This window comes from Citrus clementina, unplaced genomic scaffold, assembly GCF_000493195.1.
Source record: "Citrus clementina cultivar Clemenules unplaced genomic scaffold, Citrus_clementina_v1.0 scaffold_3, whole genome shotgun sequence".
NCBI lineage: Eukaryota > Viridiplantae > Streptophyta > Magnoliopsida > Sapindales > Rutaceae > Citrus > Citrus x clementina.
In genome coordinates, this window is record NW_006262339.1 from 43,962,659 (window position 1) to 43,983,435 (window position 20,777).

A 20,777-nucleotide genomic window follows, 5' to 3' on the forward strand; every position below is an offset into this window, starting at 1 on the left:
CACCAAATTTTTCTTTACACTTATTTTAAAAAATAAATTTATTATTAAATATTTAAAATTTAAAAAACTCAACATTATTCTTTACTAATCTCTTTTTCTCTTTACCTTATAATTACGTATTCTCTTTTTATTTCTCTTTACCTTATAATTACATATTCTCTTTTTATTTTTACATTCTGTAAATTAAACATTCACTTTTATATTCTTTTAAATTCATTTTTTTGCCCTTTCTTGATATATCATGACCTCTATTTCATGCTTTTTTGTGCATAAGAATTTTTTTTAATATTCATTAACTTTTATGGTTAATAAAAATTAATTTATTGACATTTATTAACTTTCATAATTGATAAAAATTTGTTGATATTCGTTTTTAAATAATGCGTTTTGTTTCTCTTAATGAGTGATATCAATTATTTGCGTTTAAAAGAATATATGTGAATGAATTGATGAGAATTTGTGAAATTAAAAAGATAAAAAAATGATTAATTAAGTAATAAAATTCTTAACTAAAAAGAGAGTATAGAGAAGAAATTGGTGGGTTAAAATAGCTTCACCTTAAAAACCAATAATAATTGAACAATACAAATGAGCTCTTGATGCTAAAAACTGAGTGAGTTCAATGAAAACTTATGCATTACACATATTGATCTCTAAAAAGGCAGCTTAAAAGAAAAAAAAGGAAAAAAATTATTAACGAGACCGTATATATTATAAATTGAATTCATGTTATTCACGTATAATCTGAATTTGATTTGATTCGAACTCAATTGAATTCTTTGTTCGGGTTAATTAGACTAAAAGTTCGAATGATTTTTTTCCGAACGTACTTAAATTATAAGTTAATCCGAACTTATCCAAACCCAAATTTACCAACTCCTAATGCAAATACAATCATCATGTCGTTCTTGAATCTCATTTTGATACTATTTTTCTCGTTCTACTCATCTAATGATCCATGATTTTCAAGAGAGAAACTTATACAGGACCATCTCACAGTATCAGTAGACAGTCGAGTGCAGGACTAACTTAAAGTGAGACCAACCACTAAATTTATTATTAAAAAATCAATAGGACCTTATGGAGAACCACCGTTTTTGCACATAACAACAGAGCATTATTGGACTGTGCTAAGATAATAGAGTAGCTCCATATAAATATTTCTCAACTTTTAGCAAAGGCTATAAAGCTGCATCAGTTAATGACATGTTATAAAAATTTTAAGTTGTTAGCTGTCCATTTTTCATCAAGAATTTTGTTGGGGCACACATATGCATTTATACCTAAGAAAAACTTGTGTGAGACAATCCAATGGTGCTTTGTCACGTGGCAGGCAGGTCAAGGGTTATAATATGAATTCCACTGATATTTAAATGTTAAATTTTGTGGATTCCATAACAGGACCTATTGCTGGTCCCATAATTAGACACACTTCTCTATCCCATGACAAAACCCTATTAACCGTGTTGAGCTATTGGAACAGCCCCGTACAAGTCCTTAGTAGCAAAGATATTAATAGCACAAGAGAGCTTCTCATGGGGTTAAATGATAGGCAATTCTTTCACTTAAAGAACACGCTTACCATTAGATCTAAATTGGCAAAAATCTCCAACACGCAAGACGTTTTGTGAGGGGTATTAAATACCACATGCATATCAATAATCAAGTAGTTACGTTTTTTTTTTTTTTTTGCAAACTTAATTACATTCAATCAAGTCATTATTATAAATGAAATTAATTCACGTCAATTAGATCCCACAAATAGAGAAAAAAGACATTACCTTCCTTAATTACATTCAATCAAGACATTTCCATTATATCTTATTTGCATTGTGTTCAAATAGAGGGGTAAATAAAAAAAATCTCATTTACGTAACGAATACTCAACCAGTGTGTTCCCCTTTCTATGACAACTAATTTAAATCTGCAGCTAATGAGACTACTTCTAAAGCCAACAATGCATTATAATTTATAAAACAAAAGCAAAAGTGATCCAAGTGAAAAGCTTACGATTATTGCTCCTGCTCATCTGCCTCTCAATGGTCTGCAATGTGTTGAGGTTCAAAAGGAATATCATGACAGGGTCGACTCCTTTTACCCTGCCAAAACATTTACGACTTCCTAACCTAAATATGAATAATATACACCCTCATTTTTAAGTTAAATTAATAAAGAAGTCCATAATGCAGTGTATATTCTGCTTCAGGGAACGTTTATAACTTGAATGGATTGCAGCATATCTGAGACAACAATGATAAGGTCACCGGACTTGATCAGTCCTCTTGCTTTAAGCAAGGAGAAAGTTTGGTTTAGGTTGCTCTCCATATCATCAGAAAAGTTAAGGCAGAAGGGCACCAAGCCCCACTGCAGGTTTAAGCGCCTCCGCACAGATGACGTTGGAGCAAATGCAAATATTGGGCAGTCAGGCCGACTACGGGACAAAAGAGATGCCATTTGCCCCGTTTTTGTGTAAACAAAAAGGGCACTTGCTTTCAATTTATTGGCTGAAAGTTCAAAAACACTTGTTACTACAAAAGCAAGGAAAAACATTCACGTAATATAATTAATACAACAAGGTAAACATCAATGGTAGAATGTGAAAAACGGATAATATTGTTAAGGACAACCAGAACATAATTTAGAACAGAAGTGCAACCAATTCAGCAATTATAAAATGTGAGTCTTTTGACAGTTGCCCATAACATTGTTGCATTTCACTGAATCAAATAGTAAAAAATCAAGTTTGACTCCAGTATCAACAGAAGTGTCTTTTACACATTGCTACTTTTGCTTATATGTCATAATACTACCGTATCCAAAACTAAACTCTGCCTGTTGTCATAACACTAAAGGCAACACCAATTAGTAGGTACAACAGGCAACTAAAATCAAATGAAAATCACATGTATTTAACAGTTAAGGGGAAAAAAATGAAATCAGATGTCAAGCCAAGCTTAAAGTGAAATTTTACAAAGCTGTAAACTATGCATAAAGGTGAAAGCATTACTACACTTCAGAAGAAATCCTTCTTATTTCCTCAGTTGAGATATAACTGAGAAGTCACAGAAGCTGATGCTTACACATGAACTTAAATGTTTGATTGTTGGCTATTTGGAATTGACCAAAGAAGAAATTTTAAAGAACATAGAACTCATACCAAGTTAAATAGCTTGGAGGCAAAGACAGAATGGTTACCTATTTTTGCAGCTCCATTGCATATCTCCCCTGGAATGCCCGCGGACACAGAAGATGATATAGGTGGAGGTTCAAAGGTAGCGTGTTGCTTGCCCTCCCTACACCATTTCTCAATTCTCAAACTGACACTTCTGAGCACAGCTAATGCCTTATCAGGGAACTGGCCCATGGCTGATTCACCAGACAGCATTAGAGCATCTGCCTGCTGTCTAACCACTTCAGAAACATCAGCAACTTCAGCTCTAGTTGGTATGGGATATTCAATCATGGACTCAAGAAGCTGCGAAGCAACAATAACAGGCTTATTCAACTGCCTGCACAGCTGAACAATCTTTTCTTGAATTGAGGGGACCTGTTCCAATGGTACCTGGGCACCCAGATCCCCCCTGGCCACCATAGCTCCATCTGATGCAAGAATGATCTCATTCAAATTTTTCAGAGAGTCAATACTCTCTATCTTAGCTATGACAGCAATATTACTGCAGTTATAGAAAAAGGTACACATCAAAATTACATAGAAATTTCACGGGCTTCAGCTGCTATGGGAATAAAGATTAATGAAACGTACGAAAACAATCACACATAGATCAGCTATCTGTAGCCATATAGAGTTTAAACAGAAAAGTTATATCAGATCGTTGATGTAATACAAAAAAGACGTAACACACGATGACAAGAAGAGAGAAAAAACATTTCTCACAACTGGCACATTGCAAAAGAAACTAATCACTTGAATATAAAACAAGTTACTCACACCAGTGAGGACATGGCTTTATGTATTTATGACTGGGTCAATCATAGACATTAGAATTATGTGTAATAAATTAAAGGATATGATGAAAAGAAAAGTTTAGGCTAGTAAATATTTGGCTGAACTTATGCTGTGTTTACTTTCTGGAGTGGGAGTGAGAAGTGCGGATTCCTCCCACTCCAGTGTTTACTTCACTAAATTGGGGAGGGATTGAGAATCCCACTCCATGGGCCCCATCCATTTTTGGAGTGGGGAGTGAGAGTAGGACTCCCATTGGATTCCCACTCCCACCTCTCCATTTTCTACCCTTTTTTTTTAATTTAATTCAATTTATTTTTTATAATTAATAAAATAAAATAAATAATATTATATTTATTTGAATAATATTATTATATTTAACTAAATAATAATTTGCATTGATTCTAAGTTAAAATTATTTAAAAATAATATTATTATATTAATAGAGAATTAATAAATATAATATTATTATATTTATTTTAAAAATAATAGTACTATATTTATTTAATATTAATAATTAATAATAATAAATAGTTTATTCTAAGAAAATATTAATTTTGTACTAAATAATATTATATTATTATTTTATATAATAATAAATTTAACATAATTATATTTAAATTAATATAATTATATTATATTAAATAAAATAAAATAACGTTTCATTTTATATTAAAATTAAAATTAATAAAAAATTGTGATGTTCATAATTAAGAATATTAATAATTATTATAAATTTACAAATATAATAAAATAAATATTTATTCATTAAATATATTTTTTATTAGTTTTGTAATTAAAAACTATAATTCTTTAAATAAGGATAAAATTATAATTTGAAACTATTTACTCCAAATTTAAAACAAAGTAAACACATAAATTGGATTATGATTTCCATTCCATACTTCCATTCCAGTGTAAGTAAATAACCTACTCCCACTCCACACTCTCAATCCTAGGATTCCCACTTCTCAGGATTCCGACTCCAATCTAAAAAGTAAATGCTACCTTAGGGTTAGTGGGAGTGAGGAAAAATTTAACACACATTAACTGACAAGGAAGTGGAAATGCAAGCAGAATATAGTCTGATACACTAAAACTTTATCAAATAAATGCAAAACTATCTGAAGAACCTTAAAATACAGTGTAATATATGCTGCTAAGAAACAACATAAAGAATACTGATCACAAAGAATAAATCATGTGAGAATGTGAATATTAAGACTTCGTTCCGAAGAACTACATTATCAAAAACCTTTGACATATAAGACATGATTCCCAACTGATGGTTGGCATTCACATCTTTTATTGCAATGTTGGGAGAATTATGCATGCTCTTTGCCTATCTTAAGGGATCCTTTATAATGTTTACAATAAAACTTGCATGGCAAGCTAGATTACGATGCTGATGTCAGTCTCCATAATCTCCAGAAACCACTCCTCAGTTAAGGTGCACAGAGTAGTTTTATATACCTTCGCTGTTTTAAAATGGGGAAACAGTTTCTTGGTGCAGTAATTTTATATAACTAAAGCTTGTAATAAATGGCAAACCTTGCCGGAGATCGAGAAGCAATGTAACTCTTTAGATGTTTAATTACTTCAGCTGACTTGACAAAAGACACTGCAATGAAATCAACGCCCTCTGCAATTCCATAGTCAATATCCAGCCAATCCTGTGAGAAATTTAAGTCTTAGAACAATACAGGAAATAAGTGCATTCAAATCAATGATCAAGAAGGACTCAGCTAGATAATCGTTCAACCACTTTCAAGAAATTGAGCTATTGCACTCCCCCAACTTTTTCTAAGAGTCAGAGCTAAGTAGAAAAGAGAATGCAACTGAATAGTAGGTATGAATGAGAGAGACAAAAAGAAAATAAGACATTGATGAAAGATGCTTGCATTTTCTATTGGAGAATTGAACTCTTGACATTGAAAATTATCTGAAAGTAATACCCAATATCACATCCATTGGAAGAAGGAGAATGATATTACTTTACAGTGAATTCTAAAATATTGATTTTAATTAGGTCCTGAAGACAGGATTGGTTTGCACCAGATTAAGGTATGAGAGGATTAGTGCCGGTTTCTAAAACTTGTTTCTTGATAAGTGGCTCCACAATTACTTCATACAAATAATCACTCAGATGTCATTAACCTTAGAAGAAATGGTGGGCAGCATGGCATTATGCTCTTGAACAAGACTTCCATTTCTCCAGAAAGTAAGATTAGCACGAGGCAGCAACAATCCAGGATCTGTACAGCAACAGATAACATCTGGACCAATCTTCTCAGTCACTACAAATCTCACCATTCCTCCATCAACAAGAAGTTCATCACCCACCTTTATATCTGTCGTGACCAATCACACAATTGCAAAATATCAAATGCAAAATCAGTTATTTTACTCTCTCAAGTTTCAGCAAATATAAACAAGAGGCACCTTGAAAGAAAGAAAGATTCTACAGGAAAATAAACACTGTACCTTCAGCAAAGCCATCATAATTGACACTAATTGTCCGTTCAGGACAATTGGAACCAAAAGACCGTACAGTGAAGGTCCAAATTTCACCATCCTGCAAAATATGAGCAACAGATTACTATTGGTTCCAAATAAGCTCAAATAATAAAACTAACACTTGAAAACATCATCGAGTATTATTACTAGTACCTTTCCCTTTACAGAAAATACTAAAAACTAATTACAATTCTCTCTCTCTCTCTCTCTCTTTTAATACCTCTGCCTTAGATGACGTGGCGCCACCAAGATCTCCCATGTGAATCTCACTCCCTTGGGTGTCCATCATAATGGCAATGGCAAAACCTCTCTCTTCGTTCAGCCTCCTCACGTGCTCGATCACTTTTCGGTTCCACTCGTGCGTGCCGTGGCACATGTTGATACGCGCCACGTTCATACCTCCGACGGCCAATGCCTCTAATTCATCGAAGCCACACGTCCGTGGACCTATCGTGCATACAATCTTCGTCCGGCGCTTACTCCTGGATCCGTTCTCCTTCAGCTCCACCTCCGTCGCCCTGTCAACCTCCATTGCTTCCGTATTAACCGCCGTCAGGTGCGGAGCGTTTGATGGTTGGAACGTCGCTGTTTTTGATGCGTCGGGGAGTAATACATTAGACTGGACGGCTGATATTGGTTTGAATAACGGTGCTTGACGAGAAACGCGAAGGTGGCTTTTCGGCAGGGGTATTTTGGAGAATGTGTGTGGTTGCAAGGCAGCTATGGAGAATGAGGAGGAGAGACGGAGAGATTGCGACGTAATTGACGGCGTCATTTTAGCCGCCGTCAGTGAGTTACGATTTAGGATTTCGGTGAGGGTTTAAGGAGGGTTTTGGGTTTGGACAGCACTTGCATACGAACAACACGCAAGAAGGTTACGACTTTAATGACTTGCGAGATCAGCTTTGTGGATGACGATTAGACAAATGGCGACAGAACACGTCGTGTGGGTTTCTTTTGACTACAGTGTCCACGTTTTGTACACCCTCAGTAGTCGGCACTTGGTTTACGGGCCAACTTATCGGGCCCGACCCAAATTCTAGATGAGCCACAGTCCAGAAGGAATTGCGTTTTGATCAGCTGTTCACAGTGCAAGAGTCGATCATTATTTATTGGGCCACGTGTCGAGCGTGCAGGGGTTCAAACTTTTCAAAGGGCGAAACTGGCAAAGTGCAAAAATTTTGAAATCCACACAAAATAAAAAATAAAAAATTGGGAATTTCCCACCTAAATGAAACCGCGATTTGGGTTTCCCGCACATTTAAAAAGTTGAAACCTACCGCCCAAATAAATAATAAAAAAGCCCAAATCCAATTTAATCGGTATCAATTCCACTGTTGTCTAAAATCTCTCTCTTCTTTTCTCTTCGGCTTCCAAGATTTTCAGGTCTTTCTTCTCTGCGTGCGTCTTGGTTTCTCAGATCTGGATCTTCTTTTCGCTCTCACCTCTTGCTTTATGTTTTGGATTGTCAATGATGTTTTTGTAAAAGGCTTAGGGAAAATTTAGATCTCATTCAAAACATATCTGATTTTTCTTTCAATTTTTTTTTGTTGGAGACCAATTTTTACCGGATCTGGGTTTCTTTCCAGTTAATTTTGTTTATTTATTTTTATTTTGTTGCATATCATGGTTTTCTTCCTTTTATTAAGCGTTGTTTTTAATTTTTTTTAAGAAATATGTTTTGTGAAATAAAATTTTGTGTTGAAAATTTGAGCAGGTGAGACATGGCGGGAAAAGGAGGGAAGGGTCTTTTAGCGGCGAAAACCACGGCTGGTAACAAGGATAAGGACAAGGATAAGAAAAGGCCAATTTCCAGGTCATCTCGTGCCGGTATCCAGGTACTCAAATATCACCCTTGAGTAACTTAAAACTTCGCAGCATTTCTTTTATTTATTATTTTTTTATACAACTAAGTTTTAATCATTACTTGCGGATTAGTTTGTGTCTATGATGGTTATTTATCTAGAATTTTGCTTGCTAGGTCAAAAGAATAATGGACAGTAGCAAGTGGGCACTTGTAATTTGATCTTAGTTGAGCATGTTGGTTTGTGTTGCAAATAGAACTGTCGGTATTTTGTCTTACTCAATGTTAAATTTCTAAATTTATTGTAGACAGAAGTGTAAAACTAACATGGGGATGTTCGCTTGTATGTATCAGATTTATTAGTGGTTAATGGGATGCCTCTGTTTGTGTGTGTGTTTACTTGATTTGTTATAGTTTTTGTTACCTGAGTTACTGCCATTTTTAGTATTTAAGTTAGCATTTTCAGTATTTTGAGTTACTATTTCTGGCAAGTATTTGGAAACTAAATGTAGTGAGCACTGTATTATACAGCTCACCTTGTGCTAGCTGTTGTTATGTTATATAACATAAGTTATACCAGTTGATGTCTGCTTGGTGAAGATATTTATACCTTTTCAGCATTTGAGTTTAGATTTTCTTACAGTTTCTGTTTTGTATGGGATTAGTTTCCTGTGGGTCGCATTCACCGCCACCTCAAGTCAAGGATTGCTGCCCATGGACGTGTTGGGGCCACTGCTGCTGTTTATTTGGCTTCAATCCTTGAATACCTGACTGCTGAGGTTCTTGAGCTGGCTGGGAATGCAAGCAAGGATCTGAAGGTGAAGAGAATTACGCCAAGGCATCTGCAGCTTGCTATTAGAGGAGATGAAGAGCTGGACACTCTCATCAAGGGGACCATTGCTGGAGGTGGTGTGATCCCTCACATTCACAAATCACTTATCAACAAAACTACCAAAGATTGAGTTCTTTGCGTGGTTTTGAATCGCTCTCTAGTGATGACTTTGGTTTTATGTGTTACTGTTTTCCAGTTAGGGTAATCTTGGACTCATTTTGTGTTTTTTAGTAGGTTGTCTAGAATATCTTGGTTAGTACATATGGCTTGACTCTTAGGTTTGTCCTCTGGATCTAATATACTCATGTTTGGAGTAGGAATGTTGTTCGTTATGTACTATTTTTGTCTTGTTTCTTTTTCTTTCTGTCACTGGTTCCAATTCATGTTCTCTCCTGCTTTGCTTCCTGACATGATTATGAAAGCAGCCATCATCTGTGTTTCTTTATAATTTAGGACTATTGCTCACTTTTTACAAAATGTATTGTTGCTTTCTTGGTGTTTGTTAATTGCCTTTTCTGATTCTTATTGCAAGCAACTAACTTTAGCTTAATTTAGCATTTCAGATTGAGATTTTGCATGCCTCAAATGATTTACTACCTTAGTATTTTCTGCTACTTGGGTTGAGGTTGACCTTGAACTTGAGTGTCTGAGTTGAAAAAAAATTAATAATAAATAAAAATAAAACCTTAGTTTCCGTGTCTCTTGGAAACTGTACTTTGTTATTTTCCCGTGTAAGTTTAATGGATTTGACAAAATGATAGAGAAGTTTAATAAATAGATCGTCGCACGTTCCTTTTGAATTTTGGCTCATGCATTGGTCACTAGACTAGAGGACATGAGTGGTTACGATTAATATTTTAATGAATCACAGTGAAACGGCATGCTGAAATGAAATTTTTAATATGATAATGATATTGCTTGGTGAGGCTTTCAAAGTTGAGTGTAATGGCTATTTAATTTCTTACGAAATGGAAAATAATCTGGCTTTGATGGGCACTGGCACACGTGAATCATTTTTTTATTTTTCGTATCCTCGGAATGCAAGGTTGATTAACACTTGCAAAAATGAAAGCAATTCATCGTAAGAATTAAAAATGAAAATTAATCTGTAAGATCAATTGTATGAATGTGGTGGAACTTGGAAGTTACTAGTTTAGATAAAAATGAATTTGGATTAAAAGGAAAAAATTTTATAGTTTTTTTTAATCTTTTGTCGAAATTGATTATTTATAATAATTTTGATTTTGGGTCGAAGTTCATTTGTAAGTGTAAGATCAAATTATAAAAGGCTCAAAACTCACAAAAAATATAGACTTAATAAGACCAATGTACTTATAATTCTAACTAAAGTGTTTAAATATACGATATGACAAAACGCTAAAAGCATGTAATTCATTAAAGAATAACATATGTCTATTTTTTATAAAGAGTGACTTAGGTCTATTTTTTATATAAAAAAAATGATTAGGTCCATTTTTTATAAAGAACGACTTAAGTCCTATACTTACAAAGAATTATTTAGGTCTATTCTTACAAAGAGTGATCTAAGTCCAAATTTACAAAGAGTGATTTAAGTTTAATTTTTACAAAGAACGACTTAAGTTTATTTTTTACAAAGAATGACTTGGGAATTTGGAAAAATATTTCTAAGTAAAACGCCTAAAGGATGAGTTTTCGACAAAATATCAAAAGACATGATTCCACAAAGAATTATCTAAATTCATTCTTTACAAATAATAACTTGGGTCCATTTTTTATAAAAAACAATCTTAGTTCATTCCTTACAAAGAATAACCTAGACGCTTAGAAAATATTTCTAGATAAAACGCCTAAAGAGCAAATCTTCGACAAAAGGTTAAAGGCATGATTCAACAAAGAATAACCTAGGTCCATTCCTAAAAAAAAAAAATGACTTAAACACTTAGAAAATATTTATAGGTAAGAGCATTCTACAAATGTGTTTACGGGCATATATATATATATATATATACACCTACAAGCAAAAACACATTATATGAAATGGGCCTATGGGTAAATACATATTCTACATAATGAGCCTCTAGGAAAATACACATTTTACAAAATGCACCCATAGGCAAATACGTATTTTATGAAATGTGCCTACAGGTAAATATATATTCTATGAAATGCGTCTATGGGTAAATATATGCATTCCACAGAATACACCAACGAACCAATAAACATTCTAGGTTCTATCATCTACATAATCGTAAACTTGGTTTCTTTAAGGAGAGTGAAACCCTAGAAAGATGGACGAGCAAAACAGCTTCGGGAAATAAGCCTATAGGCTAACAAACATTCTGCGAAATGGGGCAAAATGTTGCAAATGTTTAAGCTAAAGTCTATTAAAGGTTAATGGCCCAAAAATATGACAAATGTTTAAAGATTACTTGTCATGAACAAATAGTAACACATATGAATATGTGTCTCTATGCATGGGGTTTGGCTGATACTTGTCACAAGAAAAGTGCCACATAACCTTTACAATTGATTCTAAGTTGCCTATATAAAAGCCAAGGAGGTAAGAAAAAAAAAAGGACAAAAAATGAATAAAAAAGCTCTGCTCATCTCACTTTAGATTTTCTCTCTCTAAAAATTGAGTATAAAAAAATGACTTAAGCGTCACAGGGTTATCGCCGGCACGCCGGCCCTCTTCGATAATTATTTCTTTTTGCAGAGCAATTAATTATAAAGAGACACGTGATTTGAGATACTCACCTCGAAGAAAAAATAAGCCACATAACTCAATTTAAAAGAAAGTATGAAACACAAATCAATCACTGTATATTGAGCAAACATTTGCATCAACAATAAGTACACCCTTTATAATCACTTTTGATTAAAACCAAAATTATGCCAAGTAAATTCCAACAAAAATTAGTATACCAATTAGTTGAGTTGGTAATAGCTTTTAATCTGAAACAAAATGTCAGCAGTTTAAATCCTACATGTATAAATAAGTGAAGAATTTGATTTCATTAAATTAATGCATAACACATAAGATATTACATTAGCAAGCATCCAATTGAGTATTCGTAGCGAGTAAACATAACATTACTCTAACAACAGGTGTAAATATAAACTGTTCATTTCAGAAGTATTCCAAACCAGATCTGTTTGAAAAGAAAACGTTGCCAAACTTCGCCTTGAACTGAGAGCCCCAATTTGGCCGTAAGCGATAATAATAATAATAATAATAATAAAAATAAAATGTATGGCCATTCTCTATAGTTGATCTTTAATGTGTGCTTGTGCGTGTATATAAATATATTGTATATATTTTTGTTGTGCCAAAATAGACTTCAATTAAATACAATTTCTGAAAATATTTTCGGACATCGGCATCTAAACCATTTCTGCATGACTCCCCCAAGGTTCCCTTGCATGAACTTTGTGTGACCAGCATAAGTTCCGTCTAGAATTACGATTTTACTACCATAATTTTTGTATGAAAAATTACGGTAATAAAATCGTAACTCTAGAGATAAAATAAGATATTAAAAATTTTAAGTTACAGCTGCAAAATGCGAACCTAATCGGCCTTTTGATTGCTAAAAGCCTAAAACTAAAAGATAAGACCACTGTTTTTATTTGATTGATTGAAATTTGAGTAGAGGAGAAAAACAAGGTGGATGTACAAGGAGACAGGTGGGGTTAATGAAAGAGTTTATTTGGGCCGAATGGGCAGCTGATATCACTCGACACCATTAAAGTAAAGTAAATAAATAAAATTAAACTAGAATAGCAACAAGCCAACAACAAGAGGTAGCTAATAGCCATACAAAAGTATCTTTCCAAGCGAAGGAGGAATGTTTTGTGCGGGTAAAAAGTCCAAACTTGACGAGTATCTCCGCCCTCAGCTTTCTATAAGATGCTCTTCGTGCACATTTTTAACTTATTAACTAATGTCACACATATACTCACATACCATTTCCAACTAGCTAGAACTATATATATATATATATATATATATATATATATGTAGTTATATTGTAAATTTTTAATATCCTATTTTCTCTCTAAATTTCCTGCTCTCTCTGATATGGAAGCCAAACTACTTCCTCAAACTTACCGTACCCCCTTCATCAGCACGGTGCTGGTTCCGCGGAGGCACCGCGTCCGTATTATTAAGCCGGAAACAAGTTGTGTCGTTGCTGTGCTCGCGAGGCCAGCGGAGACGAGAAATGCGAAGCCAAAACAGTTGGAAAGAAAAGCTGAGGTTGTGCAGAAAACGGTTTATAATGATGGCTGGTTTGATCAAATTGCCATTAACCATTTGTCTCAAAGTGTCCAAGATGCTACAGGTTTATCTATCTATCTATCTATCTATCTATCTATCTATCATCAAATGATATTCATTGATTGTTTATGTTTGATTAATTAAAATTAAGATGTATTGATGACGGAAAAATTAAATGTATGAATCATATGTATGCAGGAATAAAAAACAACAAGGGTGGTTATGAGGGGATGGTGGAGGCAGCAAAGGCAGTTTTACGAAACTTCGATCAAGCCCAACAACGTGCAATTGTCATTCAAGCCCTTGAGAGAGCGTTTCCGAGGCCAATCCTCACCATGGCAAGTTCGTTTTCTTTCTTCTTGTTCCTGATGATCACTGAACATGCATGACACCACACCATCGATCGCAAGAAAACATAATAAAATCTTCATACATAATTTTAGAGTTGAAAGTTAATAATAATAATAGCAACAAAGCATCGTAATAACAATAATAATTCAGTAAATGAAACAACTGGCTTCTGAGCACGAACTGCGGTTGTTATTTTGTCGGCGTGCATGGGAAATGGGATCCGTTGCTGCACCGCACAAGGGTCTCTTCCAAATGATTGAGTTTGATCACTTTGGGAATACCCCTCACATGTCCTTTAATTTTAAAGTACTCCCTCAACATACAGGGAGACTCAAAACTTTGACCTTACCAATAAGGTAAAGACTTGTCCACCAACACAACCATCAAAGAGTTGTCGGTAATTTTTTTTTTTCTTTTAAACTTTTTAATATTTTGATTTGTTATATTAAATTAAAATTAATCGGATAGTATCGATGCTGTGGTGTCCAAGCCCAGGTACGAGCCGTGTTACCAGAATCTAAATTGGCAAGGGAATTTTTTGCCGTCTTCACCACAATATTTTTTGCTTGGCTGGTCGGACCGTGCGAGGTAAGATAGAGTAATACCACTGATGTGCATTCACATTGTCTTCTCAACTATAATGCTGCTTGGTTCAGAGTTGGTTTGGCCATCAATAGAATCGGACTCAAAATCTTTGATCGGCCCAAACTAAATTCATTTATCAAATTGTATACATTTGTGTGAATGTTGGTGTATATCAAATAATAAAAAGAAAAAGGGAAAAAAAAAACCTTACATCAGTGGTATGCTATTAATAACCTTGCTCCCAACAAAATACATGCATTAAATAAAATAAATCTTTAACTTTAATTAAAATGATAAATTACTCTTTTAATATTGAATGTTATTATTATTTTTGTAGAGATTGATTTAGAAATATAAATGAGAAAAAATATATAAAAATTAAAGAATTATACTGGGGCGCGGCCAAGCTACGATGGTCAACACCTGGCCATATTATCAACTAAGCACAAAAGACATTTTGCTTTTGCATGGCAGGAGGTTTTGTGCCACTATTTGGTAGTGTGGTGTTGTTGTTTAAAAGCCATAGTGACTATGTAATGTAAATTCTAATATGCTTAATACATATGACTTTTAAAGTTCACAACTTTGACATGGTAGGTACAATATAAATTTTTCATCAAAAAGTGTGTAAAATCATTTTAACGTCTACACAATAATTGCTAGTATTTATCAATCACTTGCATAGATCTCTAAGAATTATTAGCTCCTCTAAAGATCCTCACCCCCCCCCCCCCCCCTCCAAAAACTAAAAAATAATAATAATAAAAAGAAGACAAAAATTATAAGACCTTCATCCTGGTCATTCCATAGAGCTAATGTACATAAGGTTAATTTGTGCTAATATAATAGAACTTAGCACTAGGGTCAAGAAGTCGTTAAGAAATGCATAAATGAGAAAATAAAAATAAAAAGGCCAAAGTAACTGATAATATGATGGGGGGTAAGCCTTGCATCATTATTATTATTATTGTTTTGAATTAGTAAATTGTATTCAAGAATCAATAATAACCAACAATACATGGGTATAATCAGCGATAAATACAAGGTCACATAGGACTCGAATACACCGCCTAAACTCTAATCAGGACAACATCTAACAACAAAGAAAACGAAATAAATAACCGTTGACTACAAATTTCTAATAACTGAAAGAAAAATGACTTTACACGTAGGGCTCGAGTACATCATTAATGCTTTGGCTTGTGTGATTAGATTATGATGATTAGGTTTCGATCACTAAAATGTAATGCGTGTGTCACAAGCACACATGGTTTCAATTTGTTTCAGTGAATTTGTAATGTGGATCTTACAGGAAGTATTTTATCATCTTTCTTTCTGCAAGGTGAGGGAATCAGAGGTTAATGGCAAGACAGAAAAGAATGTAGTCCACATAAAAAAGTGCAGGTAAGTGCATCTATTTAAATTCAACAAGCATATTAACCCAATAATAATAATAATAATAATAAAGAGGACCCACAAAACCACCTCCATACACTTTTGTGCCTGAAACAATCTGGTCCAAAGATTTTTCTCCTCTGGACTTGAGTCTTCTACATTCCCATCATGACAACCATCATGATATTCATCATAATCATTCCTGAAAATCAAAATCATGATTAAAATTTTTGTCATTCTTAGATCATCCATGTAAGTTCATCGACATGTTTTCTTAAAATATTTTGCAGGTTTTTAGAGGAGAGTAATTGTGTAGGGATGTGCACCAATCTATGTAAGATGCCATCTCAAACCTTTATCAAGGACTCCCTGGGAATGCCAGTCAATATGGTCCCTAGTAAGTACACTTGTCAACTAACTAAGTATATAAGCATGGTCGAAAAATGAAACGAACTCTTTTGGAAATAAGGAACAAACATGCCCATATTCTCCATTTTTCTAAAGCAAGAAAGAAATTTGTTGGAACAGAATGTCCATTGATAAGAGAAGTTCTACTCTGCATGCACTATAAATATATCAAATAGGGAAAGTTGTCATTTGATCAAACACAATGTGTTTTCTCTTAAAGCACGTCTATTATTCAAACCCAAATTAGTGAACAGCTAAAGTGAATAGAATCATACTTCAAAGAGTACTGGTACCTGCACTAGAATGTGGAGGCTCTGTTCATCATGTCAATAAAGGGCCCATGTATAGCCACTTAGGGTGCACAACTGCAAGCAGACCTAATCTCAGATGAGAATCCTAGCATATGAGTTCAGACAAGAAGAATTGTATATTTGAATCCATAAAAGTAACACTGGAATTCCTGAGAATAAAGTATACTACATATCATATCATTAGTGCAATGTATTCCATCACGTTGTTGAAGTCATTGAATTCTTCTGTTTCCCATGAAGCCAATCATCTTTTAGAACCTTCCTCATGTAAAATACCATCACTAACATATTAATTCCTTTTATTAAAAGCATACAAGTTAAGTGATAGTTACATTCCCACGTGCCAATCATTTGTCAAGAAGTATGGAGCCACTAATCAATTTTTCTACTGTAATTGAACAAGAAGCTATGATAAACTCAATATGAAGATTATTTATCACTCACAGTTGATATAATTGCACTTTGCCTTCTGATGTGCAGATTTTGATGATATGAGCTGTGAGATGATATTTGGTCAAGAGCCTCTAGCATCATCTGATGATCCAGCATTCAAGCAACCATGCTACAAATTATGTAATTATTCAACTACATCTTAATATTTATCCCTTTATAACCACACTACAGCTACATGTTGGGTCACTTCACCTGAACGGCCGATAAGCCAGGGGTAGACTGAAACAGGCAGCTTATAACCTTCTGAGGGTATATCATCCTGACTTGCATTATTTTTGTAATTGTGCAGGTAAAGAAAGCCGAAGGCATACCCTGAAGTGCTCGACTTGATACAAAATACGGAAGTTGGACACTTTTGATTATTCAATCGTGACAAGTAATACTCATACATATGTCCTTCTGGTAGATGCGCAATACTCGTCATAGAACCGCGATCTGGAAATTCATAGAAGTGCTTTTCCATTTTCCTCAATATCAGGCATCTGTAAATGAGATTGAGACTCTGAATTTCAGGACAATCAGTTAAGAACATTACAATACATATTTTATTATTTTAAGGAAAAAGGAAAAGAAAACAAGAACCTGAGCCAGTAATGGGCAAAACAATAACTTATATTTAGGAAAAATAATTGTGATTCCCGGCTACAAAATTCAGTTTCCTTGAAGAATTTTTCAATGTGCATTAAAATTTAAAGACACTAAACAGGAAGTTGCAATAGATATTAACATAGGTTGCTTGTCTTCTCTTCAAAAATAGAAAAACTGACCATTATTTGAAAAATAGTTGAACAGTCTTTTTTTTATAAATTTTTTGGCAAGAGAACTGCCCTTATTTTTCACATCTGATTTCAACTGTGAAGTTGGGATATAAAAATGATCTTCCTAGGTTTAAATAAAATTAATGATGTAAGCATAGTAATCATGGATGCACGTTCAGCTCAAACACGCATTCAAGGGAATATGGAATCAAATCAATCGTAATGTCAGCTAGTACGCTTGAGGTTCGACAACATATAAACATACAACGCACAACTGTATGATGATTACTTGGCATTGGGTTTATGTTAGTGACCTTGTTGCAAATTGAACAAGTCAATGAAACATAAACTAAGGGGTTACCAAAGGAGGCAATCATCCAAATGAAGAGAACCGTAGAAAATGAAAGAATCTGGTTACTGTATTAAAATGGATCGTTTAGTGATGAGTTCTTAAAGCATAGAGGCCGATACTCTAGAGGCTTCTTTGCCATATTTAATAAGTCGTACATACACTAATTGCAGACGCAAATGCTTAGAATCTTGACCGAGGCTTTAATGTAGGGTTTGAGGTGAGCAAGGTGGGCCAAGAATGTCCACCACCTATTGTTTTGAGTGCGGAAAAATCACTAAGCTATGATTTCTCATGCTGTCTTGTCTCATTAAGAGAGTGATCTGACCCACTTTCGCCCGTTAAAAAAATTATCTGAAAGTGGGTAACCCAGCAATCTTGATAATAACATTTTGAAGGCTTTTGGTTGTTCATATTGTGTGAGACAAACACAGCAAGTGGACGGACAAGGTGTATTTGGGGTTCATCCTAAGACAGCGTTTGGATCTCTACATCCACCAACATTATGACCAAACCAACAAGATGATCATTAATTCCAAAAAAAAAAAAAAAAAAACTGATTAATAATTGAGAATTATTCCTGAAGAGATAGTCAAATTAAATCACAACTCAACTGATCACACATTTAAATAGAATATAAATAAATTAATTAATAATGCTTGATCCTGAAGTAGTCAAGTAGAGATAAATCATTGTCTTAATGGAGCAGAGAACATGTACAAACTCACAGAGAAAATAGTGGAAATATAGAGACACCTGATAATCAGCATTGCAGCTTCACAAGCTCCACGATTAACAAGCTGGCTTCTTCGGCTGAACTGAGAAACCGTGGTATTGAAATTTTACGAGCCCTGCATCCGTTCTTTGTTAAGAAATTTTATTCTGTAGAGGGGAGTTCTGCTTCTGCAGGGCCGATCTCAAGTGACGAAAGTGGGACTTGGGGCAGTTTTATTATGTTAGCAGAAATGGGCTTTGGATTACATAAGGCCCAAAAGGCTCTGAACATATGCGAGCTGGCCGCAGCATTCTTAATCACATAGCGCTCTGAACCCTCAAAGGTTTCTCACCAGCCCCCATTGTTTCATTAACCCCATTTATTTTTTAAATTATCCTTATTAAAAGACAAAAATTTAACTAAAAAAAAAAATTAAAAACCCTAGTTACGCCTTCCACTACTATTGTCACCACCTCAAGCCACCCTTCTTTATCATTCATTCCAATTTCAACTGTTTTATTGTTAGCCTATTTTTATTATTTTTCATTTATTTCAATTAATTTATAATTTATTGATCCGCATACTGAAATTATTCTTTACCTCTTTTTATTTGATATTACTTTTAATTTTTTTATACTATCATAATAATCTCATTAAAATCAAATCAAACAAATGAGGGGTTTTGTGGTTTTGTTCTGCAGCTATTGTAGAATTTGCTATTAATGTCAAATCGGCGACTAAGGGCTTGCAGTGCAGTGGTGAATGTCAATATGTGATGGTGGAAGGTGGGCGGGGTTTTTGAAATTGCACTTATTTTTAATTATTTAACAGTAGCAATTACAAAAATAAGTGAAATTAATAAAAAAAGAATATGAATTGATAAGATAAATTCAGAGAATCAAATATTGGTACTATTCTTGATCTGGACTCACTCAGCTTGTAAACCATCTAAAAGGCCTTCAGGTGGGACAATAATAATTTCTTGATAACTGTCTGTCTGGGATTGCATTTAGCCATAAGCTTCTAACTTATTTAGGTACCCAATAATAATGTATCAAAAGAAGACAAAAACTACTCACTTCAAATATATTATGTATATATATGTGTCATTAAAAAGAAAACAATAGGCATAGACTTCGGTCCCCAAACTACATGATCATGTTACTCGACCTGGTAGACAAATGTATGTACTTAAAACCCAATTGAATTTGAGCTCCAAACTATTACGTCATGGCCAATAATGGAGTTGCTTTTGCCAAGGGGCAAGGACCCAGAGCCCAGAGAGAGGAGACAGCGACACAGATGACATTGACAATCAAACGCGACAATGTTCGGAGAAGATTTAAATAAGTTCTCCATTTAAAATATGGCCATAGTTGATCAGTAACATCATGTTCCGCATATTCATGTCTTTTCAATAATATTTAGAGCACACGTACTACAGATGAATGAAATTATCAAATTATTTTCCAAGTGACATAGTTTAACGGCAGATTCGAACGATTTTGCTAATCTGAAAATGAGCAATTAAATGTTTTAAAAAGGTAAAAAACGCAACTCTTAATTGTCAGAAAAGTCCATAGCAATGGCCTGTGGCCATGCCAGTGCTCCATCTACATCTCTTGGTAGATGCTAAAATAAGCTTGTGCCCTTTTTGGGATGGAATTTAGATCTAGTGTTGAGCTGATTTTTGCTCAACTTTTCATAATCTTCTGTCATATGTATATGTATAATAATATACGGTTAAGATTCAATTAGTTATATATATTCTTATCCAATAAATATCAATTACATATTGTTTCAAAGGTTAGTAAAAAGTTAATCACAATATTGAATCTAAATCTTTTTGTATGACAGGAACCCCTTTTCTTTTTCTCTTCTTATTTAACAAATTCTTTTTTCAGCTTCCTTGCCTTTAAGAATTTCTAGTTTTCTACTGACGGAGGGAGCAAGCAAAGGAGTGGTCAAAAGGGGGCAGCATCACTCCTCACATTGTTGGGTGGCCATACCATATACATCAACTGTTGCCAGAGGGTGAACAATTAGGCCTGAAAAAAAAAAAAGTGGCAAATGG

General features: G+C 34.1%; 3 protein-coding genes and 1 long non-coding RNA gene across 4 annotated transcripts; 2 read left to right on the forward strand and 2 right to left on the reverse strand.

The window, feature by feature from the left end:
• Positions 1–1,835: 1,835 nt before the first annotated feature.
• On the reverse strand, positions 1,836–7,419 carry LOC18047993 (pyruvate kinase isozyme A, chloroplastic). The gene is made up of 6 exons (XM_006443882.2): positions 6,702–7,419; positions 6,449–6,539; positions 6,122–6,315; positions 5,516–5,637; positions 3,196–3,674; positions 1,836–2,504 (listed from the first exon to the last, which is right to left on the reverse strand). The coding sequence occupies exons 1-6, from the start codon at positions 7,254–7,256 to the stop codon at positions 2,203–2,205; spliced, it is 1,743 nt and encodes a 580-aa protein (XP_006443945.1). The 5' UTR covers positions 7,257–7,419; the 3' UTR covers positions 1,836–2,202.
• A 355-nt stretch (positions 7,420–7,774) lies between these two features.
• Positions 7,775–9,565, forward strand: LOC18047994 (histone H2A variant 1). The gene is made up of 3 exons (XM_006443884.2): positions 7,775–7,867; positions 8,199–8,319; positions 8,951–9,565. Exons 2-3 carry the CDS (start codon positions 8,206–8,208, stop codon positions 9,245–9,247), a joined length of 411 nt encoding a protein of 136 aa, XP_006443947.1. The 5' UTR covers positions 7,775–7,867; positions 8,199–8,205; the 3' UTR covers positions 9,248–9,565.
• A 3,571-nt stretch (positions 9,566–13,136) lies between these two features.
• On the forward strand, positions 13,137–17,218 carry LOC18047995 (beta-carotene isomerase D27, chloroplastic). Its single transcript, XM_006443885.2, has 7 exons — positions 13,137–13,442; positions 13,577–13,716; positions 14,225–14,317; positions 15,657–15,718; positions 16,000–16,106; positions 16,909–17,001; positions 17,171–17,218. The coding sequence occupies exons 1-7, from the start codon at positions 13,181–13,183 to the stop codon at positions 17,209–17,211; spliced, it is 798 nt and encodes a 265-aa protein (XP_006443948.2). The 5' UTR covers positions 13,137–13,180; the 3' UTR covers positions 17,212–17,218.
• On the reverse strand, positions 15,749–17,172 carry LOC112099534. The gene is made up of 3 exons (XR_002906274.1): positions 17,074–17,172; positions 16,411–16,990; positions 15,749–15,911 (listed from the first exon to the last, which is right to left on the reverse strand). It is a non-coding gene; the product is annotated as an uncharacterized LOC112099534 (long non-coding RNA).
• Positions 17,219–20,777: the final 3,559 nt, after the last annotated feature.

What these genes read in the sequence shown, in the direction of transcription:
- LOC18047993 (XM_006443882.2), bottom strand. Translation starts at nt 7,256, where the DNA reads ATGACGCCGTCAATTACGTCGCAATCTCTCCGTCTCTCCTCCTCATTC. An exon ending in CCACGTCATCTAAGGCAGAG is followed by an intron (nt 6,540 to 6,701) that starts GTATTAAAAGAG and finishes CATATTTTGCAG; the next exon opens with GATGGTGAAATTTGGACCTT. An exon ending in CAATGGAGCTGCAAAAATAG is followed by an intron (nt 2,505 to 3,195) that starts GTAACCATTCTG and finishes TTGAACTTTCAG; the next exon opens with CCAATAAATTGAAAGCAAGT.
- LOC18047994 (XM_006443884.2), top strand. Translation starts at nt 8,206, where the DNA reads ATGGCGGGAAAAGGAGGGAAGGGTCTTTTAGCGGCGAAAACCACGGCT. An exon ending in CATCTCGTGCCGGTATCCAG is followed by an intron (nt 8,320 to 8,950) that starts GTACTCAAATAT and finishes GTATGGGATTAG; the next exon opens with TTTCCTGTGGGTCGCATTCA.
- LOC18047995 (XM_006443885.2), top strand. Translation starts at nt 13,181, where the DNA reads ATGGAAGCCAAACTACTTCCTCAAACTTACCGTACCCCCTTCATCAGC. An exon ending in AAGTGTCCAAGATGCTACAG is followed by an intron (nt 13,443 to 13,576) that starts GTTTATCTATCT and finishes ATATGTATGCAG; the next exon opens with GAATAAAAAACAACAAGGGT. An exon ending in GGCTGGTCGGACCGTGCGAG is followed by an intron (nt 14,318 to 15,656) that starts GTAAGATAGAGT and finishes TCTTTCTGCAAG; the next exon opens with GTGAGGGAATCAGAGGTTAA.